This window comes from Epinephelus fuscoguttatus, linkage group LG4, assembly GCF_011397635.1.
Source record: "Epinephelus fuscoguttatus linkage group LG4, E.fuscoguttatus.final_Chr_v1".
NCBI classification, from domain to species: domain Eukaryota; kingdom Metazoa; phylum Chordata; class Actinopteri; order Perciformes; family Serranidae; genus Epinephelus; species Epinephelus fuscoguttatus.
The window spans coordinates 23138195-23157829 of NC_064755.1; the positions used below are offsets into that span (position 1 = coordinate 23138195).

Genomic DNA, 19635 nt, shown 5'->3' on the forward strand with positions numbered 1-19635 from the left:
CCGAGGAATTCATACAGAACACCAGTGCTACGACGTGATGAGTACGGCTTAAACTGGGTTTGAAACCAAGAATAAAAAGTGATCAGTGGCCTAGTTTTGCCACAGTGTGTACGGTTTTTTAAATCCTGTGGCAAAAAAGTTTCCAATAGGGCAGCTAACTCCTGAAAATCAAGGTAAAAACAACTGGAGCATTTGCTAGCATAACATTTGGTGTTGTTTTATTGCCTGAGGGTTCCTTCTCGAGGTATGCCTCTTCATTAACTGATAAACACCAAGATTGCTTTCCTAGACCATATTCACTGTCAAGGTTCTGGTCCCAGAGGGCACAGAGAATTAGACTTTTGGTGCATATCTCCTTGGCATCAGTATCAATAACCAGAGAGGCAACAAAAAGGCAACACTTTGAGAGCAAGACCAAGAGTTAAAACAACCAGATAAGAATCAAATAAACACACTGTCGTCCCACTTCTGCGGATCAACCTCAGCTGCATAAACACACACTCACATCTACAAACTTTAACATGTGGCATCCGTCCAAATGCATTTGCGTGTTTGTGTATGTACTTGTGCGTGCGCGTGTGCCCTCCATCATGATGACCCTGACCTTGCCAGACAGACACTTTCAGACTGGTGTTGACTGAAAGGTGAGCTCTTCCCTAAAACAATACACGGCTGAGTGCATTTCAGCTTAGCAACGCAGGAATGGGAAAAAAATACCTTACATCATCCCACTTAATGGCAAGACAGATATAAGTGTCATGAGCTGAAGCTAAAGGACTGTCTCTATAATAATGAGCTGCAAATGACAGAGGTTATTAAGACGTCTAAATGGACTCCAAGAATGAGTTTGCATGTCTGGGGATTGGATCATTTCATGTGTGTGGAGAAGACACTCCATCTCCAATTCAATCTTACACCTTCTTATGGCACTATTCTCCTGTCTTAGGGTGAAGGGATTCCTCAAACTGCTGTAAACACTTCAGAGTCTACCTAAACAACCTCTCAAGTATAACAAATGGCCTGAACCGCTACAAACCCAAAAGCTGCTGTTTGTTTATTTCACTAGCAGATCCATTCTTTGCCTCATTTTTCTGTCTGAGTTTGGATCGTTCTATATCCTTCTATATATAATTTGCACATTCCTGTTCTGTGCTCTTCACAGTATGGCGTACCTTTCTGGGGGCCCTGGCGAGATTGTCAGGGTCAAGCAGGTAGATGTGCTCCCTGGCTCCCAACAGCAGACGACCTCGCTCCTCATCCAGCAGCAGCGAGTGGGAGTGGAGGCCATCAGAGGGGCCCAAAAACAGAGACACACTGCCAGCATGCAGCAGTTCTGGCTCAGAGAGAGAGGCAGACAGACACAGAGACAAACAGAGAGATTATTAAATACCCGCAGCACAGTGTATGCACAGAGCTTACATTTAAAAACGCACCATATAGCATTGAATTACAGTATGCTGAAAAATGATTTCAGAGGGATTACGCTGTCAAACTTATTCTCTTCAGTTCACTCGTGTCAAAATCCCAAGGACAAGCACTGAGTTTCCTCTTCTGGAGAAACAAAACGTGCCTTGGCTTGACTTAAAACTTGTCTAATCCTCTGTGGTTCAACACCTTAGCTACATATGCTGATAGAGAGGAGATACAGTAGCAGGAGAATTCAACAGCACACTGCCTCAGTGGATGCATTAGCAGATATCTTCATCAGGGTATTTTTGCAGCTACTTCATTAACCATGAAGAAGATATCTCATGGTTTAAAAGCAGCTGTCTTAAAGGACGTGAGGGCTTTATTTTATTCTGAAACTACTTGTTTCTCTACCAGTACTTTCCTGACAAGACCTCATTAGCAGATGACTGAACATCTTCATAAACATGTGTTGTGGCTGTATGTCTGTCATGGGTAATGTGATCACGATAAGAGCAGGTGGAATACCTGTTGCTTACACGTTAGTTACACATCATACATCAGTTGCGCCCCCAGAAATCTCTCATAGGGGTGGCCAGATGGGGCCATCTGAATCTCAGAGAGGCACAACCAAAACCGAATGTCATAACTCAGTTTTCAATTTCACGAACTCGATCATGCTGTTGAAGTATGTAGACTGGTTGAAAACTACGTCAGTATGAGAGTTTAGAAATCACATACTGATATCGGCTGAATCACCATGACACCACACAAACATCAACAATCACTTTCAGGTAGAAATCTGGCATGTGATTACAATGGTGGAGGTATGTAAAATCGGCAAACTCATAGGGCTGCTGTGAAACTGCGCCTAAATGTATTAGTCAAGGACTGAAACATTTTCTGCTTTTTTTGTTCACTTTTAATTATTTTTTTTTTGCAGTTTGAGCACCCTTTTTGTGCACAGATGTCCTAAATAAACTGACATTTTTTTTGCATTGATCTCAGCCTTTTTATGGCTGTCCAGCCCAATTGCATTGGTGTGCAGGTATCTCCCCTGCTGTCCTTTGTGAGATATATAGTTACACATTGTGATCTGACCTGTCTAATGTTTGTATCATGTTTGATAAACGTAATCAACCAGCGTGGTAGCTTAACAATATATTTTTGTGGATGGGCCTGCAGCCAAACGTAAGTGTATGCTACATTTGAATATTTGCTCTACTTTACCTTACACACTAACCAATCGAGGCCATGATAGACCATCAACTCTGTGTTCTGGCACATAAAATGACTGTTTTTGTCAGTGGAGTCTGGTGGCTTCAATATAACAGGTCAAGTCCCTGTTGGAAAAGGCTGTCTGACAGCAAGGTAATGCAATGAAAATATTCCAATTAAAGTTTACACTTAAACTGATATTGAATTTTTTGGTGGGCTTTTTTTTAGATGGCTAAACAGTAACTAATTGAGGCAACGTTTGCTCAGCTCCATTTGATTTTAATGCACATGATGCAAGGATTTTCTACCCGTCTTGTAAATAAACACTGTGGTTCTGTCTATGCTAAAGTTTCTTATTTTTACGGTTAAAAGAATAAGAACTATCTTACTACTAACCTGATATGCAGAAACTAATACCAGTACAGTAAACAGTTTGAGTTTCACAACAATCCTGTTTTAATATTACTCTGTGTCTACATGTATTAGGCAAATCATCGTTCTTCAACAGGGCTAGTTGTCCTTTCCCTCAAAAAGACAAATAAACAGTTTTAATTTAGAGGAGTACATTGATTGTTAGGCACAAAACATTAACTGGGAAAAAGCCCTCTCAAATTTAGGAGAACCAGGTTCCCTGGAGTTATAAACTACTTCCTGTTTTGTGGCAAAATGTGGAACTTTAACAGCTCCCCACAGCCACACTATTCAATGAAAAATGCAAACTTAACAACTTCGAATCTCAAATGTCTTTTGATGGCATAGACAAAGTTTGAAATGAATCAGGTTGGAGTGTAAATGGCAAAAAAGACAAAAAAAATTACCTGCATGGTTAGCTCAAAATGGCTGACTTCCTGTCAGGTTTAGCGTATGGCTCGAAGAGACTTTTTAAGGTCTTTTCATGTCACTTTGCTTCCCAGTTTTTGTACGTCTGGGTGAAATGTACCGCAGGGAGTTCTTTATGCTATTGAGCCATTTTGACACACCTGAGCACAAGACTTAGAAAAAAAATCTTATGATGTATTTGCAACGTTTTTGCGCAACTTTAGCCTTTAAAAGTTTATTTCAAGAAATAATAATAATTCTTTGAGTTTCATTTCAGCCTTCACTCCCACCTGCAGTCAGTGCTCAGGGCCCTAATGAACTGCATACAAAGACTTAATATAACAACTCTGTATATGCTGTGTTTCCATTAGTAGCGTTTGGACTCCCTGCTTTCAAGGTCCATTTCTGGGAGCTAACCATTGACTACATTCTCAGCTCAGTACTGTGTCCTTGATCTCCTTGATCTGAGGAAAATCTCTTCTATCACCAGGCTCTTTTCAGTGCACCAGTATAGCAACATGCCTTGAATAAACACTGGCTCAATGCGGGGGAGTCCTGTGGGAGTCACTCTGAAAGGATTGACACTGTGATTACCCTCTTGGTGTGAAGGATTGGAGAGGTTACCAACCCTCAATATTTGAACTTCTAGGACCTCTCCACACCACGCAATCCTGCTTAATACCTCCTCCCATACACAAGCTCACACACACAGCACCCCCACATGTTCATATCTCTCACTCCTCTCTCACACACATCGTGCCCCCAGCAGACTAAACCTCCCAGAGAGATTAGGCCTGCTAGCCTAATCTGCTCTGTAAACACATAGCACTATGAGCCCATTGAAACAGCCCGCTTGGCTGTTGCCACTTAGCATAGTTCTTCACACCTTTCACCAGCCGAATGAGCCCTCATTCCCTGTAACAACTCTTGATCGGCTCCTCTGCTGGCGCTCCGAGACATCCACACATTTATTTGAGTAAGACATCACCACGTTGGCTTGCTGCCAACAGGTTAAGGCTCTGCTGATGAATGAGATTTAAGCTCTATAATACTATAATGTATGCTATTGTAAAAGTGCAGACCACCTCACACAGGATGAATAATGTTTAATCGGCCGCATCACTGCCTTTCTTCTGAAGGTTGAAGTTGATGTAAGCGCATTAAGTGGAAAAGATACATTACTGCAATGACACTGTGTTTGAATCTGCCATAAGTGCTGGGAGAAGATTCACATCATAACATTATTCACTATTGGAAAGATGGTCTTTTGATAGGCTGTCTATGCAGTAGAAACACACAAATACTTATGGAACTGGCGCTACATGACCAAAGAAAACAGAATAAAAGGGCTGTGGCATTTTCTACTACGACTACCAGAATGCACTGCACCGCATCGGACCAATAAACACTGGTGGGTGAAGTAATGCAAGCTTGACATTTTTGACACAGGAAACAATATGCTGGCCAGCTGGTAACAAACAATCTCCAATTACAGTTAAACTGTAAGCTAAAATATGTTTCTGAAAACACTTTAGGAGGAAAATAGGCAACGCAGTTAGAGAATCTTGGTTCATATTTGATCAGCACTGCTTAGTTTTACCGTTTGATCTCATTTTTTTCAGCCTTCACTTCTCCAGTACATGAAACTGTATGACACCCACTTCTTGTATTATTCTCATATTACAGCCAAACAGTGCACTAAAATATGTTTCTGAAGTGATTTTAGGCTACAAATAGGCAATACAGTATCATAATCAAGGTTTATATTTGATCAGCAGTGCCTAGTTTTACAGTTTGATCTGAGTTTAGTCTGACTTATACTATACTTTTTCTGTCTGTGGTAGTGGGTATACGAAAATGAAAGTGTATTTTGAGCAACAGCCCTACAGCCAGCAAAAATCTGACTGGATGATAAGTTGCGGGGAGTTGAGAGATGAGCAGGGAGATCTGGGCACTGTAAGATTAAGGGTAGTTTACCACAGTTTATTTACACATATTACCCACATCATTATGACACAAAGCTGGTTGAAAATCTGCAAAGTAGTCCCGTTAAGCATGAATTAGAACAATATTCACTGTAAGTACCTACTGATCATTGGACTATGCATTAAAGCTAACTGCTGTTTTCATGTTGCATGATAACAGCCTCGGTCTGCCTTTATTAATATGCAGTGCAGGATGATCTGTCCATGGTTTCACAAGACACAGAGTGACGTCCCCATCAGTAATGTTGATAAGAACTAATAATAAATTAAGAAACTAATAAAAATGAGCTCAAGAACTGCTAGATTTATCATGGAAATATGTTTTGATTTGCTGTGACTAAGATTATTTTACCAAACTGAGTTTCGGTGTTGAGTTGTTTACAAGTAGAAGAAAAATGTCCTGTAAATTGTCTTTCTACTGTATTACTAATACACTGTAGCTTCAGAGTAATAAGGTCCAAAGGACTGAGGACAGAATGCATGTGGTGTAACTTAGTCCTCTTTTTTTTTCACACATTAAGAACAAAGGCATAACAACAATCTGAATCTGCAGCGTATTAAAGATATTTAAACCAGATGATTTCATTTCTCATTTGGCAGCTGGCCATGATGTCAATGTTGTGACTCCAGACAGAACTTGAACCCGTGCCTGGAGATGTTTTCTTCAGAGAAACGTTTATACATGTGGAGTTTGAAGGCAGTTGTTTTTGAGTTGTCCACTCAATCAGGGATGATTTCGCTTTGATCATTTCACCCTTCACTCACTGGAGCCATGCTTTCACAGGATGGCAATGCAATGTTCGAAGAGTGATCGCTGCTGGGTGGTGCTGCTTTTGAAGAGTGTGCACTGATGAGATGATGACATGATGTGTGCATGATGTGCGCACTGAGTTGGAGGTGCTTTTGCTTTTGAAAGATTCTTCTTTGCTTTAGTCATTCTGACTAAGAGAGAGCCAAAAATGGGCATTGTTCTACTGGTGTTCGTGTGAGATCCAAAGGAAACCGCTGCTTAGTCAGATGGCCCTTCGAGTGAACAGAAAAGTTTAGACAGCCGTGCTCATGGTCAAAGCCAAAAGACACACCCTTGTAGATAATCAAAAAAGTTGTCTCAGATATATGGCCCCATTAAAATATAATCATTTTTGCTTTATTCTATCAACTGGTTGGTTGAAGCAAACATAAAATAAGACAACCTCTAGAGCTAAATACTAGCCTAACTGCTGAGTAAACACTGTCCCTACCAATCATTACTCCTTCAGCTACTTACATGTATTTATGTTGGACACTCGGGACATACATGTGTATCTATTTCCAGCCATGGGTTTTGGAAGCCTTTGACAAGAAGAGAGCTTTCGGAGGTTGAAGTCAGAGTGAGTTTACTTTTAGGTCACAGTGGGGATTCAGTTTTATGGAGCAGGACTGAAGTTCATTTGTGTGGTTTCTTGCAGCTGATACATAGCACAAGGGACAGAGACTTTGAAGTAAAGTTTGCACTAGAGTTTAGAATAGGTTTTAAGGAGAGCAATAATTCAGTTCTCCCTCCGGTGGCACAAAGCAAACAGCTGACGCAAACTAAACACATGGACGCAGTGCACATCGCCGGGATCAGATGATATACATACAACCGATTGATCAACAGTCTGCTGTGGGCTGAGAGCTGAGAGGTGGACTGCGACTACACCAGATTTCTTGTATAGCATTTAGTCTCGCCAAATTTGTGTTTTTCAATTATTTTTGGTTGTTTTTTTTTTTTTTTGGTGCCGTGTGTCTTGGATGCCTGCTGCTTACAGTCTGGAACCTGGTCGCTACCTGTTTATAAAACCCTGATTTCACCTGAGTGCTGTGGGGTTATCCGGGATTTGTACTTCTGCATCAAATCGACACTGTACCCTACGCCTTAGACTGACATGCACCTGCCCAGAAATGTAACTACAAGTTGTGGCGACGCAGACTTCCTGTCTATTTGCATAGGCTGAAACCATTACCCTCAGTGGAAAGGAAGCTTTAATTTACTTTAATTTTACAGAAAAAGACAATAAAACCTCCACAAAATAGCATTTTAAGTCTTGTGTGAAATTTATCCTTCAGGGATTTATATGTCAGGATTTATCCTAGCTTCATATGAGTAGGCTAATTTATACAATGTAAAATGCCATAGTCTTGTGCTAATAACATTAGCATGTTGTATTTGTTTGGAAAAAGTGCTTGTAAGACATGTTTGTAACGTTAGCAATGTTAAACGTTGCTGTTTTCCCTGGCTTCATATGAGTAGAGGAAAAGTCTGCTAGCTACTAGGCTAATTTATACCATGTAAAATGCCATAGGCTTGTGCTAAAAACCTCAGCATGTTGTATTTGTGGGGAAAATATATCCAGATAAAGACAAGTGTTTGTCTGTGAATGCTGCGAGTTATAATTAAGCCAGTTTGTGTACTTGTGTTTGAAACTGTCTCTATTAAGCCATGTTTAAAGTGCGTTTTGGGTGTGTTTTGAATCAACTCAACCTTACAGCGCTTCACAGAAACCCTGCTGCCAACAAGTGGTTTGAAGGTGTAACTGCAGAGTGACACAGACACACCACTGCACAAGTATAAATACTCACAACAGTGTTGGCCACATGCGTAAGCTACAGCGCAGGTGGGCTGAGGTGTAAGTATAATTCCTGCTTTACGTTCTAAGCAAATAAAATAAGAAGAGAAGGGCAATGTGTCTGCATATAAAAAGCCACACACTTCTATTGGGTCACAGGTAATGACTGAAAGGAATTACTGCTATGTGAGTCTGTACATTGTTTTTCAAGGAAAATCCGGCATTGTATATCTTTAACTGACTGCAGGTTTATGCAATAAGAATTAATGAGAGGATTAATGGACTGTGCTCATGTGTCACAAAAAGTGACCAGTGAACATTTTTGTGGCCATCAAATGTGACAAAATGAAGTGGGCTAATGGTTCACTAAGAGAGTCTTCTACTTTACAGTGTTGTTTCAAAGACCACTTACTTTAACAGTGCAACTGAGCATACTAATTCTCCCTCTTTTCACTTTTCCTCCTGGTTGTTTGCACAAAGCCACAAGAGAAATAGAAACGAGTGGAGGCAAATGTTGCAAGGAGAGATAAAGACAAAGCTAGACATGGTCTTTGAAGATGCATGCTGAAATGGTAACAAAAAATGGGTGAAAAAGAAAATAAAGAGAATCATAGGTGTGAGTCAATAGAGTCATAAGTCTGATGTAACTTTAGCAATAATTCCAAGTGCACTGATGAGTTGCTGGCATGAGATAAAATATCCATAATGACGTCAAATCAAAGTAAATGTAAATATGTAACAGCGATAAAATTAAGTCAACAATATGTCTTACCTCTGTTGCTGAGTTTGACCCTGGGGACGGTTTGTTTGATGCTCGCTCCAAAAGGAAGGGTGGCCAACAACATCAATCCCACTAATGGGACCCCCGGATGGGATAGTACCTTAATCCTCTTCCCTATGCTGCCATAATTACTGCCAGACATGCGCTGCAGAGCTCCAGCTTCATTCAGACCCTGGTTACCACAGTCCCTTCTCTTCATGGTGTGTGGAGTGGTCTTGCTCTGTTTTCACTCTGTCCTTTTCTGCAACCCTGGAGAGAGACCGGAGTAAAAAGTCAAGCTAGGGAGGAGCAATCATAAGTGTGCGTGTGTGTGTGTGTGTGTGTGTGTGTGTGAGTGTGTGTGTGCATGAGTGTGTGTGCAGTCTCATCTAACTTTATGCAGGATATGTACACAGGTTGCTTTTGGGACCATTCAGCTGTTTCACCATGGAGCCCTACAGGCATGTCCCCTCTCTTTACCCGTCCTCCATCAGCTGTTGCCTGTCACTGGCTTCCCTTTTGTGTCGCCTTTAAATCTGTTTGCCCAAAACAAAGGTCAGGCTAAGAAAACAATCCCATTCTACTATCTTTCACTTGGCCATGCCTCTTTCAGTTTCTCTCTCCCCTCTGTCTTCTCTTGACTTGGATAACTCATTTAATTCTTGAGCTAAATGATACTTGCCAATAGTTTTAGCATTGGCTGATGACCCTGTCAGCTCCTCCTTTATGTCCTGTAAAAAAAATGGGCCACATCCTGTCTGGGACTTAACAGAGCATTTAAGAGGCCTGTAGCACAGACATTAGTTCACACTCAATGGAAAGTGAGACGTATGAGGGAACAGTCATGGGAACGTTCGCTAGCTTTTCTGGCACTAATAAGCAAGGAGAACTTGAGCAATGTGTACTAATTAAACACGGGACAGAGTGAAATCATTGTGGCAGGAACTAGCCATTTCCCGAGACACTGTTCAGTGAGGAACTTTAACATTAGAAGGTCCAGTGTGTAGGATTTAGGGAGATGTTTTGGCAGAAACGGGATATAATAAAATAAGAATGTTTTCTGTAGTGTATGAGAATAAGAATAAAAATGAAATAAACCGCATTCACATGGGGAGCAGGTCCTCGTCCATGGCCTTCGCCATGTTGCACTGCCACTTTTATACAGTAGTCCAGAATGTACAGATGTGTAGATACAGCCACTAGTGTTTTCACATTTTCACGTCGGCCACCCAAGTTAACAGCCCCTCAGCTATAAGCAGTGTCAGAAAAACACAGGTATTTTAACTTGAAACTGCTTTGAGAGAGGAAAAGTCTTCTGTGAAATAATTCGACTCCTGGTAAAAACCTCCTGAATGTCTGGATCTGAAGTTCCATCCATCCATCCAATTTTATCCACTTATCCAGGGCCAGGTCATGAGGGCAGCAGGCCAAGCAAAGCACCCCAGATGTCCCTCTCCCCTGAGACGCTTTCCATCTCCTTCCTGGGGGACCCCAGGGCGTTCCCAGGCCAGGGGAGATATGTAATCACCCAGCGTGTTCTGGGTCTACCCTGGGGTCTTCTACCAGTTGGATGAGCCCGGAACACCTTCAGTGGAAGGCGCCCACGAGGCATCCTGATCAGATGCTGGAACCATCTCATCTGACCCCTTTCGAAAAGGAGCAGCGGCTCTATGTCTATGTCTGTGCTCCTCACCATATCTCTAAGGCTCTGCAGAGAAAAAAGGTGAGCACACATGAGCAGGTGCTCATCGCAGACAGGCTGAACAGCGTTGGAGAAACACTGATTTATTCAGTTTTTTTTCCTACCATTTTTAATCAGCTGGTCCATGTGTTTTGAAGAGGAAGAGATCTCTGCAGTTATGCTCCCAGTAAAAACCTCCTGAACAACAATAAACACTTAATAAATTCTCATGGGGAGAAGTTTTAAGCTTGTTGCAATCCGCAGTCTTCACTATTAGATGCCACTGAAACCTATTTAATCTAATACACCGGACCTTTACACGTTGGAAACATGCAAATGTAGCAGTGTTTCAATCCCAGGCATTTTAAACTGACAAAGATCCAGCTGTCATGTGCATGTAACTACACTCTTAGCAAACAAACGTGCAAATGTGATCATCACGAGACACAGGATGTTCTAAAGGGCATGCGACTGATAAAATGAGTCCACAGAGAGGATGTTTTTTTCTTTGGTAACCATTTATATCAAGAGATAAGTAATAAGGAAATGAGGAACTAAGTGCTAAATTAATGAGTAGTCAAAAAGTTGTGCCTGAAAGTGATTGTTCCCGATTTACTCTGAATCAGGTGCTAATCGGCACAATTACACACACATCAGTGGTGTATTTGTGCCAGGAAAAGTGGTGCATCGTACCACATTGGAATGCATTGTTACCTCATGATAACCTTACCCTTGTTTAGAATTGCTGTGCATGTAGTGAATCGCCCTACCCAAATACCAACTGAGTAGGATCAGTGTTTTTAAACACGCATTCCTGCACATTCCACAGCCATCTAGCTATTAATTAACCAAGCAATCGATGAATTAATTAATGAATGCATTAAAAGAATGCCTCCCCTCAAGACCTTCTCGCTACATCTCCCTCATTACTTTTGTTCTACCCCCATCTCAGATAACACACATCAACCTGTCTCGTGACAACATAAACATGTCAGCCTAAATTAATAGATCCAGTGTGGCAAACACTCACAGATTTCAAAAACTGAAACCAAGCATGTTGCTTCCGGTTGGAGGAATTGGACATAAAGTCAAGATCACCTTTTGGGCCAAACACTGTCAATGTGGTGCCTCGGAAATGATATAAGTTGACATTATGAGAACATACATTCATTCACGCCTACGCACGCAGATTTGCGTGGCATGTTGGCAGACAGATACAAGCTGTTACAGTACAACTCATTTCACTTCATTTATTTTCCCTGTCCAGCTTTGGCATCTGGTGTTTGAAACTTGGGGGAATCAGGGCAGAGTGGCACCCATCCAAGCACCCCGCAGCTTCAAACTGGAGAGGATTAAACTCTGATAAACAGACTGCTGTTTACTTAAGATGACAAATTGAGGCACCTTCACACCTTCGGGGTTAGGAATACAGATATGGAGCTGTGTGTGATGGATGGGCCATCGGCAAAGAGAGTGAGAAAGTGAGCAGGTTTAAATATGTGCGGTCTGCACACACTTTGTGAGCGACAGTGATAGTGCCGGCAGTGGGGCTCATCCTCCCAACTGTATCTTCAGGGGAGCAGTGACACGATTCCACCCATGTGAGTAGAGTTCGAGTAATGTATCTCTCTCTGCTGCTTGAGTGCCCACATCTATCAGCAGCACAGGTCTGTACAGCAGAGAATACACCCCAAACAAAGGAGAAAGCTCGAGTGTTAAAAAAAAAAACTCCATCTGTTGAGAAAAAGGATGACAACAGGAGATCGTCATGCGATATAGCACGGAAGGACATAATGTGTTGCCAGTCAGTCAATTCTTTGTAAAGGGTGAATAATAAAGATGAACGAGAGATAAAGAGGAAAAGAGTAAGAGAGAGAGAGAGAGGTGTGAAAGAGCAGAAACTGACAGCTTGTGCCATGTGGGTTAAGCTAACACCCCTGTTTCCTGGCGGCTAGAGTCCCTGTTGTCTTTGGCAGCATGGCCGGCACACGGTGCAGGGGGTGATGGGAAACAATCCTGATGGCGATGGTGACAGATTTAAAGCAAGCAGCCAATATGGCGCTGCTGGCCTCTGATCTCAACCCAACATATAGCATCTTATGCATGTCACCTCCTCAAATTTACTGGCTTTTCCAGCAATCTGGTGTATATGTGCAATAAAACAACCATTCACCAGTACCGATTAACTAAAGCTAGGGTAGGCAATTTATTTTAGAAAAATGTCTTTGTAATAGTTGTTGAAATTCTCTTTGCATCCCGACAGCTGTCCATGAATAAAATGCTCTGAGACAGAGACAGAGGGGTAAGAAGGGGCTGAGCGAACTCTACAATGAAATAAGATTTAATAAACCAGTCCAGTCTACAGGAAACACTGGGTTTACAGTATGAAGCATGTGCATATGCCCGTGGCCGTCTGGTAGGAGGGGCTTCAGACAGAGATGGGAGAGCTGCAGTACAAGGCCCTGATGCCTTTTATTTTTAATTGATTGCCACAAGTAAAAACACTTTTGCGTTGCCTTTTTATTGTCACGTCCTTACACTAACCTTCCTGTGTAATCAATCTACCATTTTTTTGTTGGGGTTTTTTTTCCCCACAGTAATTAGTAGCTAGTTACAAAAATGCACAGGCAGAGGGTCCTTGCTGTAGGTTTGTTGGGCACAGGAAAACAGAGATCTGTGTGGGTACGTGAGACCCTAAAAAAGAGGGTGGATCATGGGGAGCACCATCAGTTGGCCCAGGAGCTTTGCCTCGATGATGGGAGTTTCCAGGCACATTTTAGGATGACTTGTGGGCAGTTTGACAACCTGCTGTCTATGACTCTGGGTATCCAGCAACCGCCACCACAATTTCTCCTCAATTGTTTACCAACTGTAAACTTGTCGTGACCACCACAGGAGTAGGGATGCACCGATCCGATATCTGGATCGAATATCAGCCCCGATATCATCAAAATAGATGGATCAGGTATCGGAAAATGCAACCTATACCTGAGGCGGTCCTTGCCCCTTAAGTCTACTGCGACGCGAGCTATGTCATACGTCATGGAGTGAAGGAGAGAATCTGCTGTGTGGAGGTATTTCACACTATTTCAACTGCTGTTGCACAATTGTTTATTTCTGTTAAAAAAATAAATAGTTCATCTGCATTAATCTGTTTCATCTTGTTTCATTTTATCTTAGGAAAGAACTGTGTAGTCATCAATGCCTGATGCCTCTAGTCTTTTCTGTTCTACATGTAAAGGTAGCTTGTTAGCTCAACCATGGTACTGGATCGGTCTCAGGTATCGGCTGATACTCAAAGTCACAGCATCGGGATCAGTATCGAAACTGAAAAAGCTGGATCGGTGCATCTCTACACAGGAGGCCCCCCTCTCAAATCATCTGATTGGACAATGGGAAAAAAAGATGACGTGGGGCGCTTTTCCAATCTAAGTTGAAGTTTTTCCAAATCAAGGAGTTCGGAGCTACAGCGCACCTACAGCGCAGAAATGCGAGGCGCGTTGCAATGCAAAAACAGCAGGCAAAAAGCTTCATTCTCATTAAAAGCAATTACAAAAAGCTGCCTCTAGCTGCCAAAATGCTTTTTGTGTGATTGGGGCCTGAATTCTGCTGGGTTTTTTTCCTTTTCCAGATTTCTCCCCACCTTTGCTTTAACAATGATCCAAAATCTATTATTCACATGCTATGTGGGAAATGTAAAGTAGCTGAACTTTTTAAAGAAACTATACAGAGGGCAGAAGTTGTCACCAGACATGTGAAAGGAGCAGATGGTGAAGAAGTGCTTTGGCCACGGGCATTCTCACACAGAGACCACCCCTAATGAGGCATTTAGCAACACCCAGGTGCCCTGTAGAGTACTCTATTATCAAAGCCCTCCATCTCCACAGGACAGAGTGCATTAGCACGGCTATTTGTCTTTATTCCCTGACCACAGGCACTGACCTGGCAGAACAACATGGGTAATTGTTTCTAGCTCTCAAGACATTGGTTGTTTTTCTTGGCCAACAGTCAATCATCTTTTTTTAACCTTGCATTTAAGCAAGCATGTAACTCCCCTGTGAGTCTGTATGAGTTCACGTCTCAAAGGGGGAAATACAGGACAGCCAGCAGGCCACACTGTTTGTGTTTGCACTAAACACAAACTGTAAAGCATATACAAGGAGCATTAAAGTTGATGTGCCGGCTATAACTCCAGTTATAGGTGGCAGTAAGGAGGAAACACAAGACTGTTAAAATACAGTGCTCTTTTTCTTTATGTTTTGGCAGTGCCATAAACTGTAAATTTCAGAGAAAGGGCAATTTATTTCATTCTCTGTAACAAGCTGAAAGACTTATAAAAACAAAGTAAAAGAGCCCTGTCAGCTCTCCGTCCTCAAAAAACTAGTAATACTGATCTGAAAGATCCGACATTGATGTCTTCTGACTCCTGTCGAAAGTATTTCTCCTTCATAACGTTAACACAACACAAGCTCTCACTCTTTTCAACTGTTGCCAGAGATAATGTAAATATGAAACATGATCGGCGCAATGATGTAAGATTATTTCTGGACTCAGATGAAAAACCTCAACCTACACACTGTTACACTAAAGCTTTCTGGCAACTTTTATTGTATCACTTACTTGTCTGTAATTTGTTTACCCAAGTCAAAGGCAGCAAGCTGTGATTCATTTTAGATTTTTACCGCAAACATTAGCCCACCTTATCAGAGTGAAACACCGCATCTATCAGCACAGCGTGTGTATCTCATGGGAAATTACATATCACTCCAAAAGAAATGATTGCAAAATAAATTGCCAAAATATCCCCTTACGGACTAAATGTAATCACCCAAACACAGTGATACAGACAGAGATGGGCTTTGAAGTTGAAAACGCAGCAGTAAATTAGCCCTAAATAATGAATGAGCGTACAGTACAAAACATGTTAGGTAAGGATATCTAATACCTCTCCATGGACTAGAACATGCATCATTTGATCCCTTGCCATTAGGGAAGTCTGCATTTCCTGGAGCCATTTACCTGCTAATAAATCCAATAAATCAGAAATCCACAGGCTGTCTGATTACTAAATGCCCCTTGAACATCTAAACAATACAGACAGTTAACTCCACTGCCCCTGTAAAAGAGTTTATGTGAGAATCTCTCACAGCAAATCATTCAGGCCCCGCTCTGCATCACATAAACACATTCACAACACCACATTAAAAGTAACAGACATCTCATGACAGTCAGCCTTCGCTTGAAACCCTCTATGCGTGAAATGACTGAGAGGTAATGCCCAGACGAGACGACATTCCAGTGCAATTCCTTCCGTTTTAGAAGCTGAAGAGTATGTCTGTGGAGAAAAAAAAAACTAAGACGATGGATAAAATTCCAGCCCTGAGGTTGTGTCTGTCCACGTTTTGTCCAGCCCTGACCTGTTATTTGAAAACAACTGGTAACAGAATACTCTGAGCAACTGCTGGTATGGTAACCAAATACACCCAAGACGCATAAAAGTGCTTGTGCTGCCTTTGTTAAAGATTCTCTGTATGTTTAATGTTGCAGTTTAATCCTGAAATCTTTGGCGGTGGCAGACAGAGTCCACTGCTTTAGAGGCGGTGCCAGCTCAGATCTGAGAGTGAATGAAAAGGTGGAAGAGCAGAGGTGGAAAGTGATACTGGATCTGTGGTTTAACTCCCTCCAATAGAGAGGATGGAAACGGAAAAACATGAAGTGGAAACAAAATTGAGAAGCAGCCATGTAACCGAGACAACTGCATTTGGATAAACATGCCGATGGGTTTGCTGATATGTGACAACAAAACAAGAAACCCTACACACGCTGACCGGGGCATGACCTGGGCATGCAACTCTGAATGTGCAAGAGTGTCCGGCATGTATGAACATATGTGCATGTGTAAGCTAATACCATCCTGAGGTAGGCAGATGGGAGCAATAGGGCATGAAAACAGTGACTGACAGTTGGAAGTGCTCACGCTTGGCTCCTCATGGCCTGAGGATATAAGGGTACACCCAAGTATGCAATGCAACAACTCCTCTCAAGAGCATTACTGTCTTCTAAAAATATGGGAAGCAGCTCTTTTGTTCTTGCTCAGTCCTAGAAGGGCTATTGTTACGTGGTTATCTCCACACCAGCTCTGCTTCACTTCAGTACATACAGAGGAAACACAGAGGCCACGGAGCTGCAGGGCAGGCAGCCGGGCTGTCTGTCTGCAAGCCATTGGCACATAACCGTTGTAGACTCTCTAAACATACTAACATCCCCGCAGCAGCAAAGGTGCCCAAGCTGCTTTGTCTGTGTGCACTGAAGGATTCTGGAAACATGACCATATAAGGTTAGGCTGGTGTGCAGCGTGGCTGCGAGTGTGTTTTAATAACACTTTCCACCAAATAACCTGTTGAGTTTTAAGAAGGAACTCTTTCAGTTTTTAGGTTTCATCACCATCCAGGAAAAAGCCTCGGCATGAACAGCATGACGTTGTCACCGAGTGCAGGAATGGTGCTGTAGGCCATTCAAAACACAGCTGAATATTGTTGCTGTGATTTTTTTGGAGTAATGTTGGATCAGTCCAGACATGCAAAATGGAACAGCAGTGAAGGAAAGCACAGAGGAGGTTCAGTGTGAGCACAGCGTGAGTTTGAAGTGACTGATACAGTGAATGATTATCAATTTTCCCAACCTTACCAGAGCTCTCACAGAAATGAGACTTTTCAGATGTCCAAAGATCACAAGCACATCACAGCAGTCCTTAGCCTGCCCCATCCCCTGTATCTGTGTATACAACAGTCTGCATTAAATATGCCTGGCAGACAGCACTTCAGTGATGTAATGATTGGATGGTGTTTAAAGGAAGAAAATCAGACAAGATTTTCTGAGTTGTCTTTCTGTGGCCCGAAGCAGAAATCATTTATTTACCTCAGTCATGCTGATCGAAAGCCCTGAAACACTGCCAGAGAAATCAATACCCACACAGCTCCCATCTCTCCCCTTTCTCTCTGCCTCCCTTCGACTGTTTCCTCGCCTCTCTCGCACACAACACCCCCTCAGCTCAAAGCGCCTTGTAGGGAGTTAGATAAACCTTTAGAAGCGCACTAAGTGGAGAGTGGGTCCTTGAGACTGTTAGATATACAGGCGGAGGCAGGATGGTTAAATAGCTACACCACTCAACCCAAATGACTGTTTTTTTATTCTCATATGCTGCACAGGAAGCCACAGAAATACACACATCGCAGTGAGCTCCAGAAGTACGTCCACTGCAGAATGTTTAATGTACTGTAGATCCGCAATGTGGATATTTTGGGTCACTGAAAAGGACTTGGCTGCTTAAGTGAACCTATAGTCACATTCAATTTGGGGGTATTAGAAGCCCCCACAGTTGCCCCCCTCCTCAAAAACTGTCCAAACACTGCTCAAACACATTTGTTATCCTAACACTCAGCCACTCAGGCAGCTTCTAACATACATCTGTACTTCTCAAGCTGTATTGTGTTGTAAAACAGCTCTCAGTGGTGTAGTTATTGATTTAAGGTTGCAAATCCAGCTGCACTGAATAGAAAGTTTCACATTAATGTGCTTTAAATCATACAACACTTTTACATGGATTCTCAAAACCCATTGTATTATGTGAGAAGTTACACTCTAAAAAGTGATAATGGGTTAGTGGATAATGCTTAAAATAAATGTGTTTTTTAAGGAGCTGGTCAAACTCAAAAACATTTTTGACATTTCTGAGTAGGATTGGGTTAAAATAATAAGTTAAAACTATCAAATAAAATAATCTGATCACTAAATATCACCACAGCTTTTGGATAAATATTAAATTGATAAAGCTTGATAAAGCTGAACCAAGATGTCAAAGCAAATCATGTTGGTTATAGTAAGTTAATTGAGTTTGTCAGATTACTAAATACTCATAGGACTGACTTGATAATGCCAGAGTTGGAGCTACTTATAAACATGCATGCAAATTGTTACCTCAGTTTTTAAAGTTAAACCAGTGGATTCTTTTTTACAGTGTCTGAAACAAAGCTGTTCAGAGTTGGCATTAAAATCTGGTAAGCTGTTCTGCGGAGCTTGAAGTTGGAGAAGTGATTCAAAATATCAGATGTCAAAATGTGACAAGCACATAATGCAACATGTGAAAACTTAGTAAAAAAAAAAAAAAAAAGTGTGTCAAAAATATGAACACGAGGTTATTTAAAACCTGCAGCTACTGATAGATGTCTCTTTCCTGTAATCGGCTATGGACTCACTTTTAAAATCATATTTGAACAAACGTCAAATAACTTCACAAGTGAATTATTACACTGCAACAGAGAACTAAGTAAATATCATAACCCAAAAACCAGTGTACACAGCGACCTGACTCATACTTCAAAGTTTGGATTAAACTGATTCACATTATCATTATCGTGTGTGTTTCACCTTACCTGCCTGTTCAACTCCGTCTCCTCTCACAAGCAACACATGCCTACGCTGTGGACAGCCGCGTCACTCCTTAATTGCCTGGCGCGCACAGAAAGTAACCAAAAGTATAGACACTTGCGAAACCTCGTCCCGACCAACAGAAAAGTGGATGGATAAACTGAATACTTCCCCCCAAATATTTCCACTCCCCTTAATTGTAGTCAACCGCACACTAGCGTTCTTGAACTCTGAGTGCACTCAGTGTGTGTGTGTGTGTGTGTGTGTGTGTGTGTGTTGGATGGCTGGTTACTCTGTAGCAGATCGCCCCAGGAAAGACAGACGGTAAACTCCCAATTATGCTGCTGCTGCTGCTGCTGCTGCTGCAGGAGGGAGGGGCCCTCAGCATCTGCAGCGCTGCCAGCCAGGACTGAGGTTAGACCTCCAAGTGGTCACTGTACTTCCTCACATTTTGGAAATATTCGCAAAAGTAGAATTATAGGGATATTCCATGAGTCATGAATATAGGGCATTAGAGATTGGATTGGGTTCTTACAATGATCCATCAAATCCACAGTTGTAAAAGTTGTTTAAAAATTGTTTATAAATGGGTTGTTCCCAGATGTTCTGCAGCCCCTTCCAAGAGGTGAGTGGTTGAGCCGTTGGATGGGTCTCCTTGATGGATTTAAGAGCTCGCTGAAAAGTTAAAGCAAGAGCTGTCCTGGGGGAGGATTTTCCACAACCTGGCAACCCAAAAGTTGTTCTTACTAA

At 42.0% G+C, this 19635-nt stretch overlaps 1 protein-coding gene across 2 annotated transcripts in view; it reads right to left on the bottom strand.

The window, feature by feature from the left end:
- Positions 1-19197, bottom strand: part of sema3d (sema domain, immunoglobulin domain (Ig), short basic domain, secreted, (semaphorin) 3D) — a 42612-nt gene extending 23415 nt beyond the window's left edge. The window contains exons 1-3 of one of the 2 annotated variants that reach the window (XM_049573876.1): positions 19178-19197; positions 8790-9047; positions 1173-1333 (exon numbers count right to left, since the gene is read on the bottom strand). In XM_049573876.1, the coding sequence (XP_049429833.1) occupies positions 1173-1333; positions 8790-8997 (369 nt within the window). In that variant the 5' untranslated portion in view covers positions 8998-9047; positions 19178-19197. The other variant, XM_049573875.1, reaches the window with a different exon arrangement.
- Positions 19198-19635: the final 438 nt, after the last annotated feature.